This window comes from Pimephales promelas, chromosome 6 (assembly GCF_988280905.1).
Source record: "Pimephales promelas chromosome 6, fPimPro1.hap1.1, whole genome shotgun sequence".
Taxonomy (NCBI): Eukaryota; Metazoa; Chordata; class Actinopteri; order Cypriniformes; family Leuciscidae; genus Pimephales; species Pimephales promelas.
The window spans coordinates 40,915,919-40,936,870 of record NC_142774.1 but is presented as its reverse complement, the minus strand read 5'-3'; the positions used below and the strand labels follow the sequence as shown (position 1 = coordinate 40,936,870).

The 20,952-nt window shown below is 37.3% G+C and overlaps 2 protein-coding genes across 6 annotated transcripts; one reads left to right on the top strand and one right to left on the bottom strand.

Annotated features, from left to right (window-relative positions):
* The first annotated feature begins 1,717 nt into the window (after positions 1–1,717).
* Positions 1,718–9,133, top strand: urp2 (urotensin II-related peptide). 2 transcript variants are annotated; one of them, XM_039648305.2, is made up of 5 exons: positions 1,718–2,128; positions 5,865–6,326; positions 7,573–7,613; positions 7,702–7,858; positions 7,944–9,133. In XM_039648305.2, the coding sequence occupies exons 1-5, from the start codon at positions 1,945–1,947 to the stop codon at positions 7,973–7,975; spliced, it is 876 nt and encodes a 291-aa protein (XP_039504239.2). In that variant the 5' UTR covers positions 1,718–1,944; the 3' UTR covers positions 7,976–9,133. The 2 variants fall into 2 exon arrangements, with proteins under 2 accessions (XP_039504239.2, XP_039504238.2); XM_039648304.2 differs by having other exon boundaries at positions 1,720–2,128; positions 7,699–7,858.
* LOC120460502 (chloride intracellular channel protein 4) lies at positions 8,649–20,618 on the bottom strand. 4 transcript variants are annotated; one of them, XM_089132575.1, is made up of 7 exons: positions 20,573–20,618; positions 17,334–20,428; positions 12,951–13,060; positions 11,578–11,703; positions 10,980–11,086; positions 10,717–10,898; positions 8,649–9,710 (listed from the first exon to the last, which is right to left on the bottom strand). In XM_089132575.1, the coding sequence occupies exons 2-7, from the start codon at positions 20,418–20,420 to the stop codon at positions 9,549–9,551; spliced, it is 3,774 nt and encodes a 1,257-aa protein (XP_088988701.1). In that variant the 5' UTR covers positions 20,421–20,428; positions 20,573–20,618; the 3' UTR covers positions 8,649–9,548. The 4 variants fall into 4 exon arrangements, with proteins under 4 accessions (XP_088988701.1, XP_088988700.1, XP_088988699.1 ...); XM_089132574.1 differs by having other exon boundaries at positions 17,334–19,744; positions 19,778–20,614; XM_089132573.1 differs by having other exon boundaries at positions 17,334–20,614.
* Positions 20,619–20,952: the final 334 nt, after the last annotated feature.

The following is a 20,952-nucleotide window of genomic DNA, read 5'->3' as shown; positions in this document are numbered from 1 at the left end:
TGAAGCGGGCTCTCATCACAGAAGTGCTGACTGTATTTAGGCCCTGAAGGGTAATGAATTACTGGATGCTCTCAGGTTAGCTTCTCTCTTCCCAGCAACTGAGTCCCGTTGATCTGTTCTGAGCGCATTCCCGTCCCGCTCTCCTGACATCATCACGGCTCAAAGCAAACAGAAACAGACACTTCCTGTGTCATTAACTTTCTACAGCAGGAACACGTTCATTTTCTCACACAAAACTTGCCAGAAGTTCAGGAGCGAGCAAACGTTACAGATTTGATTTGCATCCTAATTTGCTTTATTACACTGTAAAAAAATATTCTTAAATAAGTAACCTGGTTGCCTTAAAATTTTAAGTTTATTGAACTGGAAAACGTGAGTTAACACAATGGAGATAAATTTAATAATCAGAAACTCAATATTATATGTTATCTGAACTAAATAAATTATTTAAGTTGATTTGACAAAAGAAAAAATGTTGTGATTACTACACTGTAAAAAAATATCGTTGGTTTAACTTAAAAAAGTAAGTAACCTGGGTTGCCTTAAAATTTTAAGTTGATTGAACTGGAAAAAGTGAGTTAATACAATGAAGGAGATTAATTTAATCATCGGAAACTCAAAATGATAAGTTATCTCAACTAAATAAATTATTATAAAGTTGATTTGACAAAAGAAAATATGTTGTGATAACAAATCTTGAAAATATTTCTTTACAGTGAGATGGCACTATTGCTCATATTCTAGATATGAATGATTTCTCAAATCATAATGCGGACTATAAAATAGGCATAAATGTAAAAAAAAAATTGTGGACTATAGAGGCCATCATTTAATTTATTTGAAGGTTCACTCTTTTCACTTGGGCCAGTATAAGAAACCACCCAGAACACCTAGCAACTGCCTAGCAACAACCTAGCAACTATTCAGAACAACCTATAAACATTTTAAATGTAATTTAAAATTACATTTCACTTATACTGCAGTATTTTTATTGTTAAATAAAACTAATTGAAGTTAATTGAAATAAACCGAAAATATTACATGAATCCTAGATGAATACTACTTAAATGAACATTAGAAATGTGGCAACTGATGTTCAAGCTACAGTAATAAAATAACTAAAACTGAAATAAAATTAATTAAAGCTGTATATTCATTTTTAAACTAATTTAGCACCCAACAAAGTCACTAAAACGTTAAATAAAATTTAAAATTAATTTGAAAATATGAATAAATACAATAATAATATACACAAATAGGTGCAACGATTTCAAAAATCACGGACAAGGTAAATTATACTGTAATTAAAATTATTTGTATAAATGTAACAGATCTAAACTAATACAGATATCATCCTAAATAAGCTATTTATAAATTCATGATTGATATAATGAGTCAAAACGCTCCTTAGTTATAAAACGCTTCAATATTTAATAAAAAAAAAACACACCATGTAATTTTTTTAATGTCTAGTTTATAATTAGTTTAAATGCACCAATGCATCACAGTCATCAAACGCACTTCAGCTCATGCTAATTTCTTCTCATATGCATGAAGGCTATTTGCATTGGCACACACATCAAACGTCGTCCTGATTGGGGATGGCCCTTTTGACCCTGATGAGGAGTGGATAAAGTCATCGGGTGCGCTGCTGTGTAAGCAGTGATAAGGCACTTCTTAATGTGTTTGCACAGGGGCCGGAGTAACGAGGGCCTCTGACGCAGAAGGGCCCACTGCCTGCCGCCACCTGCACAATGGAGACCCCGACACCAAACACAACCCCAAATGTCACACCGCGCCTGGAGGGAGGAGCGGCCTGATTGGTCGGTGTCGGTGTGGGTGTCTGGATTTAAAAGCTGGTGGACGTGAGGTGACGGTAGAGAAAACACTTGACAAGCCTTCTCATCTTAGAGGCGCATCCGTGTAAAAGAGTGTGGCAGGTGTATGAATCCACCCAAAGACAAAGACTGCATCGGTTTAGATTCGTTTGGTAGCTGGACGTCTCACCTTCAGGTCATTGAGATGTTTAAGACGGACATGTTGAACGTATTGACCACAGTCGCTCTGCTGACTGTCGCTTCGGTCCTGGATGCTGCTCCGATGACGCCTGGAGAACCCACTGATGGAGGTAAGACGGGTCAAAACCAGCTCCCCCAATGCACACATTTGATTAGTTCATGACAGCACGTCACTCTAAAGCAGCTTTCGGAAAGTCACGAGGGTAATGTTTATAATATCTTGATCCATTCATGCTTATATTGGTGCATTCAGCAGGGAAATGAACTCTTGACCTTGGCATTACGCTGTCTATTTGAGCTTCAGGAACGCTGATTTATCTCCTTGTGGTCCCAACTTTGCAAACACTCACAAATGCAAAAGTCTTAACGAGTTATAAACGTTTCGAGCATCAACTTTGTTTGTCTCAGATGCATTTCTCTTCGGAGGAATAAAAACAGAAGCAATGGAATTAATAGTTGTCATATCAGTCAATGTGGATCTACAGAAGCGTATTGCATTCACTTGAGGAAACAAAATACACTCTGTTTTTCTGAATTAACGAGTTAATTATCTCAGAATTACGAGATCATTTTTCATGGAAAAAAACGTTTTTTGCTCTGTTTTTCTGAATTAACGAGTTAATTATCTCAGGATTACGAGATCATTTTTCATGGTAAAAAACGTTTTTTGCTCTGTTTTTCTGAATTAACGAGTTAATTATCTCAGAATTACGAGATCATTTTTCATGGAAAAAAAACGTTTTTTGCTCTGTTTTTCTGAATTAATGGGTTAATTATCTCAGAATTATGAAATCATATTTTAGGGGAAAAAATTTTTCTCTGTTTTTCTGAATTAACGAGTTAATTATCTCAGAATTACGAGATCATATTTTATGGAAAAACGTTTTTGCTCTGTTTTTCTGAATTAATGAGTTAATTATCTCAGAACTACGAGATCATTTTTCATGGAATTTTTTTTTGCTCTGTTTTTCTGAATTAACAAGTTAATTATCTCAGAATTATTAGACATTTTTCATGGAAAAAAACCCAGTTTTTGCTCTGTTTTTCTGAATTAACAAGTTAATTATCTCAGAATTACGAAATCATTTTTCATGGAAAAAAAACGTTTTTGCTCTGTTTTCCTGAATTAACGAGTTAATTATCTCAGAATTATGAGATAATTTTTCATGGATTTTTTTTTGCTCTGTTTTTTTAATTAACAAGTTAATTATCTCAGAATTATGAGATATTTTTCATGAAAAAAAAAAGTTTTTTCTCTGTTTTTCTGAATTAACGAGTTAATTATCTCAGAAGTATGAGATATATTTTTCTTGATTTTTTTTCTCTCTGTTTTTATGGACTATACTCATATTGTTTTAGATAATCAAGTCATTAATTCAGAAAAACAGAGCAAAAACTTTTTTCCATGAAAAATTATTTCGTAATTCTGAGATAATTAACTCGTTAATTCAGAAAAACAGAGTTGATTTTGTTTCTTCAAGTGAAAGCAATATACGCTTCTGTAGATATTGGCTCAAATTTTGATAATATTTGATCATTTTGGTCACCAAAATGAAAATTAAATCCAATGTTCAGGTTTCTGTTCTGGGCATTTATGCAAATTAGTGCACATTTAATTGGATAATTCTTTATTGCATATTTAATATTTAAGAAAGCGTGTGAAACGTATGCTGATATAACCCTGTTCACCTGTGTGTGATGTCTGTGGTGGTTGTCAAGTGTACAGACTCAGAGAATGGGTCCAGTGGCGCCGGCTCTTGTGCTCTCTATTGGTCTTGTGCTGTCCGCACGTCCAGTGTGTGCAAACCTTAAATCTGTCGTCCCACATTCAGGTTCTGGACTCGTACTCCTGCTAAAATTGGCTCAGGAGTTTCGAGTAGGGTTATGTAAAGCTTGAATTAGGTCATTAGGTCCCGGCGGATCACATTTAGGTTAATGTTCTTACAGAATCCGTTGACCTGGATCGTCACCGTGCAACAATAAATCTCAAAGTTATTAAATGTGCATGCATACTGTAAATCACTAAGTGAATGTATGCACTGATGAGTCATGCAAATTTATTACCACATGCACAACAGTGGTCACAATCACCTTGGATTAAGGGGATAATACCACTCTTATTTTATCTAGAGCTCCTCGAAGTGTTTTTAATGGAGTGATGGCAAGTTCAGAGTTTACAAATGTCCAAAATACGCACCTACGACGTCACCGAACCGGTCGTCCAAGCAACTCTCCGACTTCCCCAAGACTTCGGTCAACATGGATGCAGGCAGCGAGCGGCTCCACATGTGTTTACATGAGTGTGAACGAGCCATTTGTCAGCGTCCACCTATAAGATCAGAATGATGATGAAGGACGGGTTCGAACGTTCCTCGGACAAGACGCATTTATCATCCGTTATGTCGTTTGTCCAAGCCAAGAAAAGGCCCTTTAAGGGATGTTTGATGTTGGGAATGTCTCTCTTTTCAAGGTTCTCAGGGTGTTTCAGTGCATTGGCATTTCCCATTGACTTGTTTCTATGGGTGTGGGAACACTTCTGTGTCAACAGGACTTATGAGGCAAACCCTTTCAGAGAACAGAAGGATGCATCATTCTGGTACCAACCATAAACTGGGATTTTAGAGGCGTGCAAACACATTTGTGTAGCTGAAACTAATTAAGTTGCATTGAGCAATAATTTCCCAATTCTTATTTTTTTTATGGAATATTGCAGTATTTATTATTAATCCGTGCACAATATTATTATTTTTAACTCATCTGCACTCATAATATTTAAAGGGATAGTTCACTTTGAAATTAATTTTTGGTATGTTTTAGCTTCCCTCAAGGCCATCCAAGATAAGTGTCTTTGTTTCCACAGTATTTTCAGTTTTGATATTTTTAGGTCAAACCGTTCTTGTCTGTCAGTCATATAATGGAGGTCTATGGTCACCACCTCAAAGAGCATGCACAGAGAAGTCCAAATTAAACATGATTTAATGACTCGTAAATGTAAGTAAACATTGATGGCCTAAGACACGAAACGAGCACGAATCACTTGGACGTGGCTGTGGTTACAAGAGATTAAAATGATATAAATACTGTTTGTTTTTCTCATACAAACCACTCGTTTCGTGTCTTAGGCCATCAATGTGTACTTACATTTACGAGTCATTAAAACATGTTTAATCTGGACTTCTCTGTGCATGCTCTTTGAGGTGGTGACCATAGACCTCCATTATATGACTGATAGACATGAACGGTTTGACCTAAAAATATAAAAATTGAAACTACTGTGGAAACAAAGACACCTACATCTTGAATGCCCTTGCACTCTAAAAAATGCTGGGTTGTTTCAACCCAAATTTGGGTCAAATATGGACAAACCCAAATGTTGGGTTAAAAATGCAATTAAAAAAATTTACAGTTGAAAGTGAAAGTTGAAGTTGGGTTAAAATTTGAAATTACATTTTCAACCCAACATTTGGGTTTGTCCAAATTTGACCCAAATTTGGGTTAAAACAACCCAGCATTGTTTAGAGTGTGAGGTAAACTAAAACTCTTTTCTTTTCTGATGACAAGGGCGGAGCAACCTGTCACTCACATGAGATCCACCAATAGCAAACCACCAATCAATTCCCCATGGACCAAATCAAGCCCCGCCCACATTTGTTCTTGTTTGTGAAGCCGTTTCACTCGGATAGGCCGATACATCACAATACACTCTTAAAAATAACGGCTTTCCATGAAGAAACTTTAACAGAACCTTCCATTATAATGGAAAACGCTTTTTTTTATAATAGAAATGTTCTTGGTATGCATGAAGAAAAGTGTAGGGAAGTAAAGACTGTTTTTATTTCCCTCCAGATCCAAGGAGAACCGGCGTGGATGAAATAAATCCGGCTCGAGCGAAGCTACTGAGGACCCGACCAATGACGACATTTCCCGACGGAGATGGAAAGACTGTAGCAATGAGAGCATTAGACGAAATAATCACAGCGACGAGTGGCCCAAACGCCAGAGACAAAACCTTAGACACAGGTCTCAATGATCTGTTTAAGACCCTAACACTCCTCTCTGATGGACACGAGGAGATTCAGCCGAGTGATGCATCTCCGAGGACAGACCGCACAACCAGTCCTCCCGATCCCCAGAGGAGAACGGAGAAGATCAGACTGTCCCGGCTGTCAGCGGTGACTGGTTCACACAAACAATCCCAGTCTGATCCGGATGCTCGAGAGGAGCTGGTGAAGATGCTGAGTGCACTCGAGGAGCTGCACAAGTTAGTGAACAGCACACTGAGCCATCGAATCACCATCATAACCAGAGGTGTGCTGCTGGATTTCTATTCCTTTATTCAACAAGTATGCATTAAATTGATTGACAAAATATTCTATTCGAAATTAATGCTGCTCTTTTGAACTTTCTGTTGATCAAAGAATCCTACCAATATGTTTTATGGTTTCCACAAAAATATTAAGCTGTTTTCAACATGTTTCTTGAGCATCAAATCATCATCACATGATTTCTGAAGGATCATGTGACACTGAAGACTGTAGTAATGATGCTGAAAATCCAGCTTTTATCACAGGAATAAAGTAAAATTATTCTTTATAAAAAATACGGTAAACTACTGACAGCTGTGGTTGTCAGAATCATACCGTAAAAATATGGTGTGTTACTGTTTTTAATATTAATAAAAAAATAATAATATTATGCTAAATACTGTTTTGTCAGCTATGCAGTTAAATCAGTTATATAATGTAGCTGACAAAACAGTATTTAGCTGTTCATTTTGCTGTGGTCTGATTCGTAAAAATATGGCTTTAATTGTTTTTAAAATTAACAGCTCAATACCGTTTTGTCTGCTATAGTATATGCAGTTAAATTAGTTATACACGGCAGCTGACAAAATGGTATTTAGCTGTTAATTTTAAAAACGTCAAAAAACGGTAAACTATTGGCAGCTCTAGTTGCCAGCATCATACCGTAAAAATATGGTGTGTTACTGTTTTTAAAATTAACAGCTAAATACCGTTTTTTCAGCTACTGTATAAGCTGTTAAATTACTGTAGTCATACTGTAGATGACAAAACGGTATTTAGCTGTTAATTCTAAAAACAGTAACACACCATATTTTACGGTATGATTCTGACAACCACAGCTGTCAGTAGTTTAATGTTTTTAAAATTAACAGCTTAATACCGTTTTGTCAGCTACATTATATAACTAATTTAACTGCATTGCTGACAAAACGGTATTTAGCAGTTAATTTTAAAAACAGTAACACACCATATTTTACGGTATGATGCTGGTAACCATAGATGGCAGTAGTTTACCGTGTTTTTTACAGGATTATTTTATTTTACATATTTACATAAGAAACATTTTTTATATATATTTCACAATATTCACAATTTTACTGTATTTTAAATCAAATAAATTTAGCCTTGGTTAGCAGAAGAGACTTTTCACAAAAACCTTTTAAAAAATCGTAACCTTTGTAAAAACAAACAAACAAACAATTTATATATATATATAAAATCTTGGCTTTTCCCCCCTTCTTTTTGTGAAGGAAATAGCAATGGGCGAGGAACCGGGAAAAAGAACAAAATGGTACGTTCAGTTCCTAAAACAATCTCGCGCATATACACTAAAGTTCAAATTGAGCTTTATGATGCAAATAATATTTTCTAACCAGCAGGTAGTGACAGATGGGAACCTGAAAGCCACCACAGCGACCACTATAGACAGCGGTGGGAGCTTTTCACCCAAGGCTAGCACTGACCACACGGATCCCAAACTCAACGGAAAAGCCTTTAAAAAGTCTCTTCCATCGGCTAAGAAAACCAACAAAAGAGGTATGATGCTGACCAGCTGGTTTGGATCACAAAATGTCATGTTATACCCATACGTTAACTACTATTTATCTTTCTCCGAACACAGTGTGCTTCTGGAAGTACTGCTCTCAGAACTGAGCTTCAGCAACCTTTGAAATGCCAAGCAACAAATCCTGTTCTCAAACATAGATGCTTAAACTCTTCTCAATGGACCACCAATAACATGACTGACCCCTCTGACCCCTGTGACGTGTGTACCCTTGATTTTGTGCACGAAACCCTGTTAACCTTCGGTCTGCAACATCTTCTTTGTTTGTTGCAAGCTCCAATAAAAAAGACAAAGCATGCAAAAATACTGTGATAATAAAGAGAACTTTATTTTTCTACAGATATCTCTCTCGGTGATCATTGCAAAATGACAAATCAGACAGTGGACGTGTGATGGGTGCTTTGTTGAGACTGGCCTCACTGTGTTAGAGTGTGCACAACTATGTTGCTGGCAATTGAAGTCCATTCATTGTGTGGAGCAAAATCCTGAAATGTTTTCCTCAAAAAACTTAATTTCTTTTCCACTGAATAAAGAAAGGCATGAATATTTTGGATGGCATTGGGGAGAGTAAATTATCAGGAAATTTTCATTTTGAGGTGAACTAATCCTTTAATTGATCTGATTGCTATCGCTGTTGCTTGGGTCCCTACAAAAGACACGAAAACAAGTCAAAGTTCACGATGAAACTTGGAGACCACCAGCTTCATTGAGTCCTTTCTGTTTTGTCTGATCAGTGCGAAATTAAAACCCATGAAGACTTGATGAATTCTGATTCGTTTAATATGAGGCGTCATAAGGCGTTCATGCAAGGTTACAAAGTTGCATAAATAGAATGTTTTAACAAATTCTATGCATTGATAAAAACAATCAAATATAAATGAAGCAGTTTCGGCATAAGCGTGGAAAGACAAAACAATTACCTAGAAATGTAATTCATTTAAAAAACAAACGAACATCAACCTGTGTAATAAAGCCTAGTGTGATGATATAAAAGGGGAGTTTCATGAGATTGTAAATAATGAACACGATTTTCCATAATTATTATTATTTTAGATATAAAATGTAAATATAAAATGTATGTGTACACATACTGGCCTGACCAGAAGAATCACAAGCAAAAATTAAGAAATAAACAACAAAAATATTGAGATCCATAGCTTAAAAATGATTATGAGATCAATTTTGGCCAAGGCCATGGTGAACATTATGAATATACCATATCTAGTCTATCTATATCATCTGGGAGGGGGAAATGCTCTTACAAATGTTGGGTTGTTTCAACCCAAATTTGGGTCAAAAAATTTATAAATTATGTTTTTTAACCCAACGTTTGGGTTAGTCCATATTTGACCCAAAATTGGGTTAAAACAACCCAGCATTTTTTTGAGACAGATAAGATAGATATGAAGTTATGTTAAGTGCTAATAGACAGAATATTTTATCTCTGTGTCTGGTATTATACTATTTTTCTGGTCCTGCCAATGATTTAAGGAGAACTGATGCCTTTCTACCAATTTAGGACCAATACACCGCAGTGTTAATGCAGCTCCACCAGTGAGTGCATTCACACACACACACACACACACACACACACACGCACAAGCATATGACATTGCTCACAACAGAACTACGAGTTAGCACTAGTTGTCTGGTCATCCTGAACTATTTGATCTTTTTGGCGACGTCCAGGTAAGCGAACTGGATCTCGCGGTCCGCAGGGCAGGTGTTCATGAACTCTTCTCTCTGATAGGCGTTATTCAAATATCGCAAAACTCCGGTCATCTCAGCAGGAATCTCAAAACCTCTGTATTTCCTAGCAACAATCTACAAACAAGAGTGTGCAGGTGATTAAACTGATCGGTCATATAAAATGCAGCATATGCATTTTAAATTACTGAGTAAAAAGAAGAATTGGGCGAATTCACTTGGGCCAGTATAAGAAACCACCCAGAACACCTAGCAACTGCCTAGCAACAACCTAGTAACTATTCAGAACAACATATAAACACCCATCCAAAACATAGTGAGTCAATAAATGTATGTATATATATATATATATATATATATATATATATATATTGTTGGTTTAACTTAAAAAAGTAAGTAACCTGGTTGCCTTAAAATTTTAAGTTCATTGAACTGGAAAAAGTGAGTTAATACAATTAAGGAGAATGATTTAATTATCAGAAACTCAAAATTACATGTTATCTGAACTAAATAAATTATTTAAATTGATTTGACAAAAGAAAAAAAGTTGTGATTACTACACTGTAAAAAAATATTGTTGGTTTAACTTAAAAAAGTAAGTAACCTGGGTTGCCTAAAATTTTAAGTTGATTGAACTGGAAAAAGTGAATTAATTCAATGAAGGAGATTAATTTAACCATCAGAAACTCAAAATAATAAGTTATCTCAACTAATAAAGTTGATTTGATCTAGTCATGATTTGTGCAACCAAACACTAAAGTCATTTCAAGCGTTTGAGATTTTTGGTTATCTTTAGTATACTTTTAGAGAAAATTTCTTTAGTACACTTTAGAATACAGTTCCTTCGTTAATGAATAACTAAGAACCAATAAGTAACACAATATTAACAATCTAACTATTATTAACTAACAAAGAACGAACTAATAGCACACAGATGAAAATTAACTAATCAATATTATTTTTTAATACTTCCCACAAAAACTGTAATAAAGCACTCTAAATATTTCAAATGTATGCATTTATGCAGCCTACATTTTTCAATTCAACTTTTCAGTGCGATTAAAATTAAGATTTAACAGAGATTGATTAGATGTTTTGAGTGTGAAGGAAAGGAAAGACGCACCTTCATGATGTGTAGTTTGGGGAGCAGGTTGCAGTCGGCCAGCGTGAGGTCTGGCCCGTCCAGGAATCCCCGTGTGGACACTTCATGATCATCTACACTGTTGGCATCAATCTCCTCGGGTAGCGGCGTCTGCAAATACTCATCCAACCTCTTCAGGGACTTCAGAAGAGCTTTCTCCAGACCTGAACACATAAAACCCCAAATAAAACACAATTACAGAGGAAAAGGAGGACTATCTGTTTACTAAAAGCCATTAAACTCACCCTCATTAGCTTCTTTACGAGGGTTCTTGATGTAGGCAGAAAACTTGGCAAATACATCTATTCCCGCTGTGTTGGATTCTGGATGCTTTGCTGCCAACTTTGGGTATCTACAAAAAAAAACAAAAAAAAGAAAAAAAAGATTCGTTTTAAAGGGTTAGTTCACCCGAAAATGAAAATTACGTCATTAATGACTCGCCCTCATTTCGTCCCAAGCCCATCAGACCTTACGTCACTGAACGTGGATCCACAGCAGAACCGGAAGACAATACAACGCTGAATAAAGTCGTAGTTTTTTTTTTTTTTTAACCAAAATGTATTTTCGATGCTTCAAACCATTGTAACTAACCCACTGATATCACATTGATGATGTCTTTATACCGTAACGTTACACACATGTTCAATGGAGGGACAGAAAGCTCTCGGACTAAATCTAAAATATCTTAAATGTGTTCTGAAGATGTACGGAGGTCTGAGGGCGACATGAGGGAGAGTCATCATTAATGACATCATAATATCATTTTTGGGTGAACTAACCCTTGAAGTAGCCTATCTGAGGCAAGTAAGAAAGAAATGGGAAGTGAACCGATATAGAAAGTACCGTGGCGGGACCAATCGTTCCTCGAGAAACTCCTCGATCTTGTTGACGTCCACCAGAACCTCTCCGTTGAAGGTCATGAACGGAGGGTTGGTTCCCGGAGCGAGATCCTGTAAATCTGCAGGCTTCCTGTGAGACGCGGATCGACAAACCCACCCTTCGTCAGCAAGGTTATTCTTAAGGAAATCTAAAACTATTAAACATTGTTAATTGAATAAAAATAAATTAAGTGCCTAACCCTAACTTGTAATCAGAACCTGCACTCTAAAAATTGCTGGGTTGTTTTAACCCAACTTTGGGTCAAATATTGACAAACCCAGCCATTGGGTTAAATTTTTAAATTACATTTTGAACCCAGCATTTGGGTTTGTCCATATTTGACCCAAAGTTGGGTTAAAACAACCCAGCCTTTTTAGAGTGCATGTGAAATAAAAAAATTGAGATACTAAAATCACTAAAAACCAAATGAAAATAAATTAAAGCTAAATGGAAATGTAAAATAATAATAATCAAAATGACAAAAGCACATTACAAAATTACTCAAACTTAACCCTTAAATAATTAATAAAACTTAAATAAAACTCTATAGACCTGTTGCAATTTTGGGTTTGTTTGATCTCGGTGCTTGTGTGAATGTGCAAAAGTTTAAAAGTTTTAAATGTTGCCATGTTTTTACCATGCTTCTACTTCTTTAAAAAAAAAGAAATGTTAAATGAACAATGCAAGATTTTTTTTAACAATATTTATGATAATTTTTATTATAATATGGACATTTAATATATAAGAATAAAATTGTTTTTTCTCAAGTTACTTCTATAAAATAATACATCTCATAGATGTTAAACATAAAAAACTGAATAATTTTAATGCATTCACTTATCTGAAGTTTTTTATTAATAAAAAAAATCTAGGGAAAAATGACACATATCTAAAGGTTCATTTTCACACTAAAAACCTTGGATTTTATATATATATATATATATATATATATATATATATATATTTAATTTTGATCTACCTCTTCCTGGTTAAACGGACCCAAATGTGATTCTAAAATGAATATTAAAACTGAAAATATAAAATAAAAGCCAATTAAAAATGTTCATAAATACAATAATTGTGTGTGTGTGTATATATATAACACCAAAATAACACTCTCTTTATTAAAAATCTTAGATTTTAATGGAACTTCAATCATTATTTATGGATCTTAATGGCATTAAATAAGATCCCAATGTATAGACAATTTCTATATGATTTAGTTAAATCAGCAAAATATCTTAGAGAAGCCTAAAATCATGAAAGAAAAATAGTCACATTTTATCCTGTTGGGAATCATAATGGTGAAATCTGTGTGTGTGGATGTTGTGCTTCACCTCTTGAGGTCCACAGTGGTGACGTTGAAGATGACTCCTTTCAGCCAGAGGATCATGAAGAGTCTCTGAGAGAACGGACAGTTCCCGAGACTCTCTCCATCACTGCCGGCCTGGGACACACACAACATGCATCAGTATTTCAACTACATCACAAGTGTAGCAATGAGTTTAAACTGACTTTGAGATTTTAAACCGCTTGATAAGACCCTTATTCATCATCTGGAATTGTTTAAAGCCCTTTGAACAGTTTGCACTGAAACTGTCTTTTGGACCTTGAACCGTTTGGTTCCCATTGAAGTCAATTATATGGAGAAAATCCTGGAATGTTTTCATCAAAAACCTTAATTTCTTTACGACTGAAGAAAGAAAGACATGGACATCTTGGATGACACGGGGGCGAGTAAATTATCAGCAAAAGTTTTTTTTTTTTTAAAGTGAACTACTCTTGTGGAAGAGCTGCTTAATGAGCTTTGATTGATCACGTGACTCATCATGATTGTTGGTTGTCAGTGTAATACGATAGTACAAAAGAGATATTAATACCGCCATAGGTTGGTAAATTAACATTATATAAGATAATGAAATACAGTTTATGACTATAAATTTTAAGTTAAGTCTGTAAAACCAATAATGTTGATACCATATTTTTGAGGGTAAAGTTCTGGCAACCACAGCTGATTTTTCTAAATATATATATATATATATATATATATATATATATATACTGTATATATATATATGCTAACACATTATTTTGATGCTCCTCAACAGATTTTCTACTGTTTTGCTACAGTCAACAACATGCCAACTTATTCTACTAACCCAAACCCTAACCTAACAATCTAGTACTAATGAGAGTAAGTTGGCATGTAGTTGTAAGTTAAAGTTAGTAGAACGTCCAAAGTGCACTATTGAAATAAAGTATAACTGATTTCACAAATAGTTCAGACAAGTATGTGATTGGCCTAATAAATGTTTCTTTTTGCCTGGGAAAATGCTTTAATACAAGCAAAGCTCTAATTGATAGCACACAAAAAAGGCCAGTTGAATAAACCTTAAAATTCAACTGCACAAAAACGATGTATATTGTGTCATCATCTTACAAGAAATTTTTTTTTTTTATTTCTTCAAAGGTTTAATGTGAGAACGTCTTACCTTGACAAACAGCTCAATGCTAGGAAATCCCAATTTTTTAGCTGCTACATCAAACCAAGCCATGGTGAAATGCTTTCACATGTCTCATAATATTGAATGCAGAATGCTTTCTCAAAGCAAATTCTCTGAATGCATGGAAAAGTCTTTCCAGAATGATGACTGATTACATTTGGTGTTCTGTGGGTGTTTGGGCTGGAGAACACGGTCAAACACGAATGGACACTGAGACACTGAGACATTTGTTCATTGTTATCAGCGATAGAGAAGCCGTTCATGAGACGTGCGTCATGAAAGACTTTTGCAGAGTTGGGAATCGCTATTATGATTTCCAGTGTACAATCTAACATTGCACAACGATCTACAAATAAACTACATTTCCATGTTGCATGTGTTCTTAAGGGCCTTAGGGATCGAGTTACTACTGTCACTGTATTTATGAGTCTGGAGGTTGTGGAATGATTATGTGAGGTCGGGCCGATTATCGAGAGATGGATGAGGACATGAGAGTAAAACAGACCCATATTACACCAGTAGAGGGCAGTGAAGCTTCTAGACATTCGAAAACATGACTTCATAAGATACATTTGAATAGAAGCACATCAGTATTCAATTATTATAATTTATGTCACATTTTGTGGGTAAACAGCTGTCTAGCAACCATCTAGTATACCAAAGGAACTGCATAGCAGTTAACATGTTAAACACCATTAGCAACCGCATAGCAACATGCTAAAAAACATGCTAGCAACCATTAATAACACCCTAGCAACCGTATAGCAAATTATCCAGAGCACCATGGAAAACAATCCAGAATACCCTTGCAACCCCAGAGCAACATCCTAAACACAATCCAGAATACCCTAGCAACCCAATAGCAACGTTCTATTGCTAAACACAACTTAGAACGCCCTAGCAACATTCTAATAACCATTCAGAACACCCTAGCAACCACAAAGCAAAATGCATGCAATTATTCAAAACCCCCTAGCAACAATCCAGATTACCCTAGCAACCCCATAGCAATGCTAATCAACATGCTAATCTAATGCTAAGCAACAGTCTAAAAACAATTCAGAATAAACTAACAACCGAATAGCAAAATGCTAAAAACCAGAGAACCCCGGGAATTATCCAGATCACCCTAACAACAATCCATAACACCCTAGCAACCACAAAGCAAAATGCAAAAACCCGATCAGAGAACCCATGCAATTATTCAAAACCGCCTAGCAACAATCCAGAATACCCTAGCAAACCCCATAGCAATGCTAATGCTAAAAAACACTCAGAAGACCCTAGCAACATTCTAAAAACAATTCAGAATAAACCAACCAAAAAAACAGAGAACCCCAGCAATTATACAGAACACCCTAGCAACACCATAGCAACGTGCCAAACATCACTCAACAATTCTAAAAACCATTCAGAACACTATAGCAATTGCACAGCAAAATGTTAAAAAACAATAAGAGAATCCTAGCAATTATACAGAACACCATAGCAACAATCCAGAATACCCTAGCAACCCCATAGCAATGTGCTAATGCTAAACACCACTCAGAACACCCAAACAATTGCATAGCTAAATGCTAAAAAACAGAGAACCCTGGCAATTATCCAGAATACCCCATAGCTACCACACAGCAAAGTCCTAAATCAGAACACCCTAGCAACCATTAGGAACATCCTGGCAACCACATGCATGGTGAGTTTTGCACATGCAGGAATCATATTATGACTGGGCGGAGCCACTCCACCCCCCAAACACTCCGAACCTCAGATCCTTCTCACAGCCGACTCAGACCAACAAACATCTAAATCAGATTACTAGAGGAATGCTGTGAGATTAACCCACTACACTTCAGCTTCTCATAGAGGCAACAGGTATTCAAATACAAACACCAAAAACCAATACAAAATAAAAATCAGCTGTTTATCATTGAATGAGAGGCACAGTAACAAACAGAGCATATCATCACTTCGATCCTGTTTACCACAGCAAAACTACGACAACATAAAAACTGATGATGAGACACAAAATGATACTTTTGTGATGTGAAATGTACAGAAAGGCTGTGGGAGTTGCACTTTTTACTGTGTTCCACAGCAACTTGCACAAAGGGCGTCTTTGTTACTGTTCGCTCTGCAGAAACATACGGGTGGATTTAAGGACATTTTTACCAGGCTTAACGTCCCGCTGCTCAGCCTCCTTCATATAACAAGAATTTGGCTGTGCGCTTTGTTCAGGCAATTCCATGATTAGAAAAATAAAATAAATAAATAAAATAAAAACTATTACTGTAGTTTTGCTTGGTTACAAAACTGGCAATACGTTGATCCGAAAAATAGGATATATAAGTCCATAGAAAAATAGAATAGAATACAATAGAACGCAATAGAATACAATACAAAATTAACACCGTACACATCTATGTTGCACTATAGTCAACACAGTAGATTAGTAGTAAGATTATTGCAAAAGTGATACCTATAGCCAGCTCTTTCCTAATGTTTGTGATCTATCTATAAACAAGTTGTGTCTATCGTGTACACTTTTAGCTCGCCGATCAATCAGCTCAACACCCTGCTGAGAATAACTCAATTAACTAAGTGCATTATATCACCAGCAACAACCATTTATAAAACACAAACAGGGTTGGAATTATGGTTGGAAAGGTCAGGCTCCACCTACTTCTTGAACATTAAGTCTTAATATATTACGTCCGTTTTATCGTACATGGATGTTTATGGAAGTGACATTGCCTACAACTGCGAATTGCATTCTGGTTTTCTAGAAACGGGATGACAGCAGACCAACTGACCAGCAAAGCAAAGACACTAATGCAATTAGTGCTGGCGATAGTAACACCATCTGCTGAGCAGAAGGACATGCTGTCATTGTAGGAAACTGTGCATGGCTAACAAGACAGCCTTATCATTACCATTTTTAAAATAAGACTTCATTTCTCTCAGCAATTCTACAAAAATCTCCTTTTTGACAGGTTATATGCATGTAAAATTCTGCCTTCCCTGTAAAATGTACTACAATAATCATAGCTATTAACGTTTCTGATAGTTTCCATATTGCATATTGACTACAGCAGATCATAATATGGTCAAAACTACAACGTTGCTGAGCAGAACCTGTGGATATCAAACCCATGTGACTCATTTCCCTTCTAAAACTCCAATGCAAATGGCAATATTCTAATCTGTCTATAAGAATACCTTCACATAGAGGGAGATCTGCTGGTCAAGAGGATCGCCATCCCGCTGAGCTGGAGTCGCCATCCTGGTCAGTTTTCCCAATGTTTTAACCTCTTCTTGTTGAACTACGGCAGGTGGGATCCCAGGGAAGCCATTCACCATGGTGACCTCTTGACCTTTGGCCTTGATATTCACCTCCCCTTCACTGCCCATGCTCATGGTTCTGATCTGACTGCCGAGGGGCTTCGCTGGATCTTGGAAAGAGGCATCTGAACTCTCGTTGGACTTCAACCAGGCAGGCATGGCCACTTTTCGCCCCCCCTGGGCTTTCCTTCTTGGCTCATCTTCAATGACAGCCTTAAGCTCTTCTAGCCACTTCCCCGCCCCCTCTTCTATTGTTCTTGGCACTTCTTCCTTGACTCGTCTTCGCTGTTCCTTTGCAGTGTCACCTCCCTCTGCAACCTCCCATTTGTCATTGCTGAGCTGTTCTTGATTCTTACACACCCCCTCTTCTATTGTTGTTGGTTCTTCTTCCTTGATTTGTCTTCGCTGTTCCTTTGCAGTGTCACCTCCCTTTATGACCTCCAGTTTCTCATTGTTAAACTGTTCTTGCTTCTTACATGCCCCCTCTTCTATAGGTATTGGTAATTCTTGGTTGACTTGTCTTGGCTGTTCCTTCTCGTTACATATTGGTAATTCTTCATTGACTTGTCTTGGCTGTTCCTTCTCGTTACATGCCCCCTCTTCTACAGGTATTGGCACTTCTTCGTTGACTTGTCTTGGCTGTTCCTTTTCTTTACATGCCCCCTCTTCTATAGGTATTGGCACTTCTTCGTTGACTTGTCTTGGCTGTTCCTTCTCGTTACATATTGGTAATTCTTCGTCGACTTGTCTTGGCTGTTCCTTCTCGTTACATGCCCCCTCTTCTACAGGTATTGGCACTTCTTCGTTGACTTGTCTTGGCTGTTCCTTCTCGTTACATGCCCCCTCTTCTACAGGTATTGGCACTTCTTCGTTGACTTGTCTTGGCTGTTCCTTCTCGTTACATGCCCCCTCTTCTATAGGTATTGGCACTTCTTCGTTGACTTGTCTTGGCTGTTCCTTTTCTTTACATGCCCCCTCTTCTATAGGTATTGGCACTTCTTCGTTGACTTGTCTTGGCTGTTCCTTCTCGTTACATATTGGTAATTCTTCGTCGACTTGTCTTGGCTGTTCCTTCTCGTTATATGCCCCCTCTTCTACAGGTATTGCTAATTCTTGGTTGACTTGTCTTGGCTGTTCCTTCTCGTTACATGCCCCCTCTTCTACAGGTATTGCTAATTCTTGGTTGACTTGTCTTGGCTGTTCCTTCTCGTTACATGCCCCCTCTTCTACAGGTATTGCTAATTCTTCGTCGACTTGTCTTTGCTGTTCCTTCTCGTTACATGCCCCCTCTTCTACAGGTATTGGCACTTCTTCGTTGACTTGTCTTGGCTGTTCCTTCTCGTTACATGCCCCCTCTTCTACAGGTATTGCTAATTCTTCGTCGACTTGTCTTGGCTGTTCCTTCTCGTTACATGCCCCCTCTTCTACAGGTATTGGCACTTCTTCGTTGACTTGTCTTGGCTGTTCCTTCTCGTTACATGCCCCCTCTTCTACAGGTATTGCTAATTCTTCGTCGACTTGTCTTGGCTGTTCCTTCTCGTTACATGCCCCCTCTTCTACAGGTATTGCTAATTCTTCGTCGACTTGTCTTGGCTGTTCCTTCTCGTTACATGCCCCCTCTTCTACAGGTATTGCTAATTCTTCGTCGACTTGTCTTGGCTGTTCCTTCTCGTTACATGCCCCCTCTTCTACAGGTATTGGCACTTCTTCGTTGACTTGTCTTGGCTGTTCCTTCTCGTTACATATTGGTAATTCTTCATTGACGTGTCTTGGCTGTTCCTTCTCGTTACATGCCCCCTCTTCTACAGGTATTGGCACTTCTTCATTGACGTGTCTTGGCTGTTCCTTACATGCCCCCTCTTCTACAATCTCAGGTGCTTTATGTGGCTGTTCTACCTCTGTACAGCTTCCCTCCTCTGCAGAAAGCTCCTCCTTCTTGGTAATCTCTACACCTTTTTGTATAATTTCTATGCCCTCTACCTCTTTATCCATTTCTTTATCTCCTCTTGTCTCCTCAGGTCCATTGGCAATGGCTGATTGGGTATCCGCCACTATTCTCTCACAGTTCTCTGGATCGGTGTCTCCCATCACTTGTTGCAGCCTCTCTAATCGTTCACGTTGTTGCACGATGCTTTCCGCCAAGGGATTTGAATTCTGGACCGTCTCCTCTACGGTCCCACCAAACAGATCAGTTTGAGATAGTTGTTCTTTTGCAATACAGTCAATCGCCATTTCTTCTGCTGCTTTGTTAATGGTGGATGTTTCTTCATCATTATTTGTGTGCATTGGCTCGCCAATTGCTTTGCAGTCCTCAAATAAAGGCGCCTCGGTCATAGACTTTTCTTCGCCAGTGTTTTCAAATGTCGCTGGTTCTTCCTCTTCCCCAAGACTCTGAAAGTTTTCTTTTGAATCTGCTTCACTGGTAGAAACCATCCGTGGCTCTTCATCCACATCTTTTTGTAGACCCTCTTCATGCAAAACTATTTCATTTTTTACTTGCTGCATTTGATCATCTCTGTACTTTATTTCTATTTTCTCGAGGAGGCAACACGTGAGCTGTCTTACCTCAGAGAGGAGAAGCTCCTGTGTCTCCATCTTCCTTGCGCTCAAAGTCTGCGCTTGTTGTTCATCGCTTTCCTTTTCATCTTCGTACAGCGTTTCCAGCATTTTCGAAACTTGTGTTTGTGCTGTAATTGAGAGTTCAGCTGGTAGCTCAGGTCTTGTTATGTCCACTTCGTCCTCCATCTTTCCATATTTTACCTCTTCATTTTGCAGAATCGCACTCTCTTGGTGCTCAATGTCTTCCATTAAATCCTCTTGCTCTGTTTTATGGATGATCACATCTGTTGAGGGCATTGCGTTGTCTTCTCCACCATCGTCCATATCCTCATCCACCTCTTCACCTAGTTCAACCTCATCTTCCTCCTCCTCTTCCTCCCCAGTCCGCCGATCTTCCATCTCCATGCATGATCCTACAGGACAGTGGATAACAGCTCCGTTAGAAATCTCCATGTTGATATTCATATCACTTTTGGCCTGGGCCATAATTCAAAAGCAAGACGAGTGTTTAGAGTTTGCTATGACTATAGCTAACACACTAAAGCTCTTGTGTCTACCTCTCCAGGCTACGTTCTGTAGAGGTAACCAGGAATTACTCTCTCTCCCCCCTTTCCTCTCCAGGATTATGGTAAATTTCAGATTCTGATCCCCACATGACTTGCCTGCCCTCTCAAATCCGCTCCAATGGGAGCCTGGTCAGCTCAAGATGATCGGTTTAAGGGTAGGGCACATATTTAAAATTAATTGGAATTCCCCAATCCTGTTTGTTTGTCTTAATGAAGTAGAATTAAAATGTACTGAAATATATTTAAAAATATATCAGCAAATTTATGGAATCCTAAAACTTTATAAAATCCTAAAAGCATAATTATTTTAAAAACTGTACTTGCATGTAATATATTAAAAAAAATAATAAATTAAAATAAAAGGCCATTTA

What these genes read in the sequence shown, in the direction of transcription:
- LOC120460502 (XM_089132573.1), bottom strand. Translation starts at nt 20,501, where the DNA reads ATGGCCCAGGCCAAAAGTGATATGAATATCAACATGGAGATTTCTAAC. An exon ending in AGATCTCCCTCTATGTGAAG is followed by an intron (nt 13,061 to 17,333) that starts GTATTCTTATAG and finishes TGTGTGTCCCAG; the next exon opens with GCCGGCAGTGATGGAGAGAG. An exon ending in CCAAACTACACATCATGAAG is followed by an intron (nt 9,711 to 10,716) that starts GTGCGTCTTTCC and finishes TCTTGTTTGTAG; the next exon opens with ATTGTTGCTAGGAAATACAG.
- urp2 (XM_039648304.2), top strand. Translation starts at nt 1,945, where the DNA reads ATGAATCCACCCAAAGACAAAGACTGCATCGGTTTAGATTCGTTTGGT. An exon ending in TGGAGAACCCACTGATGGAG is followed by an intron (nt 2,129 to 5,864) that starts GTAAGACGGGTC and finishes ATTTCCCTCCAG; the next exon opens with ATCCAAGGAGAACCGGCGTG. An exon ending in CCGGGAAAAAGAACAAAATG is followed by an intron (nt 7,614 to 7,698) that starts GTACGTTCAGTT and finishes TTTTCTAACCAG; the next exon opens with CAGGTAGTGACAGATGGGAA.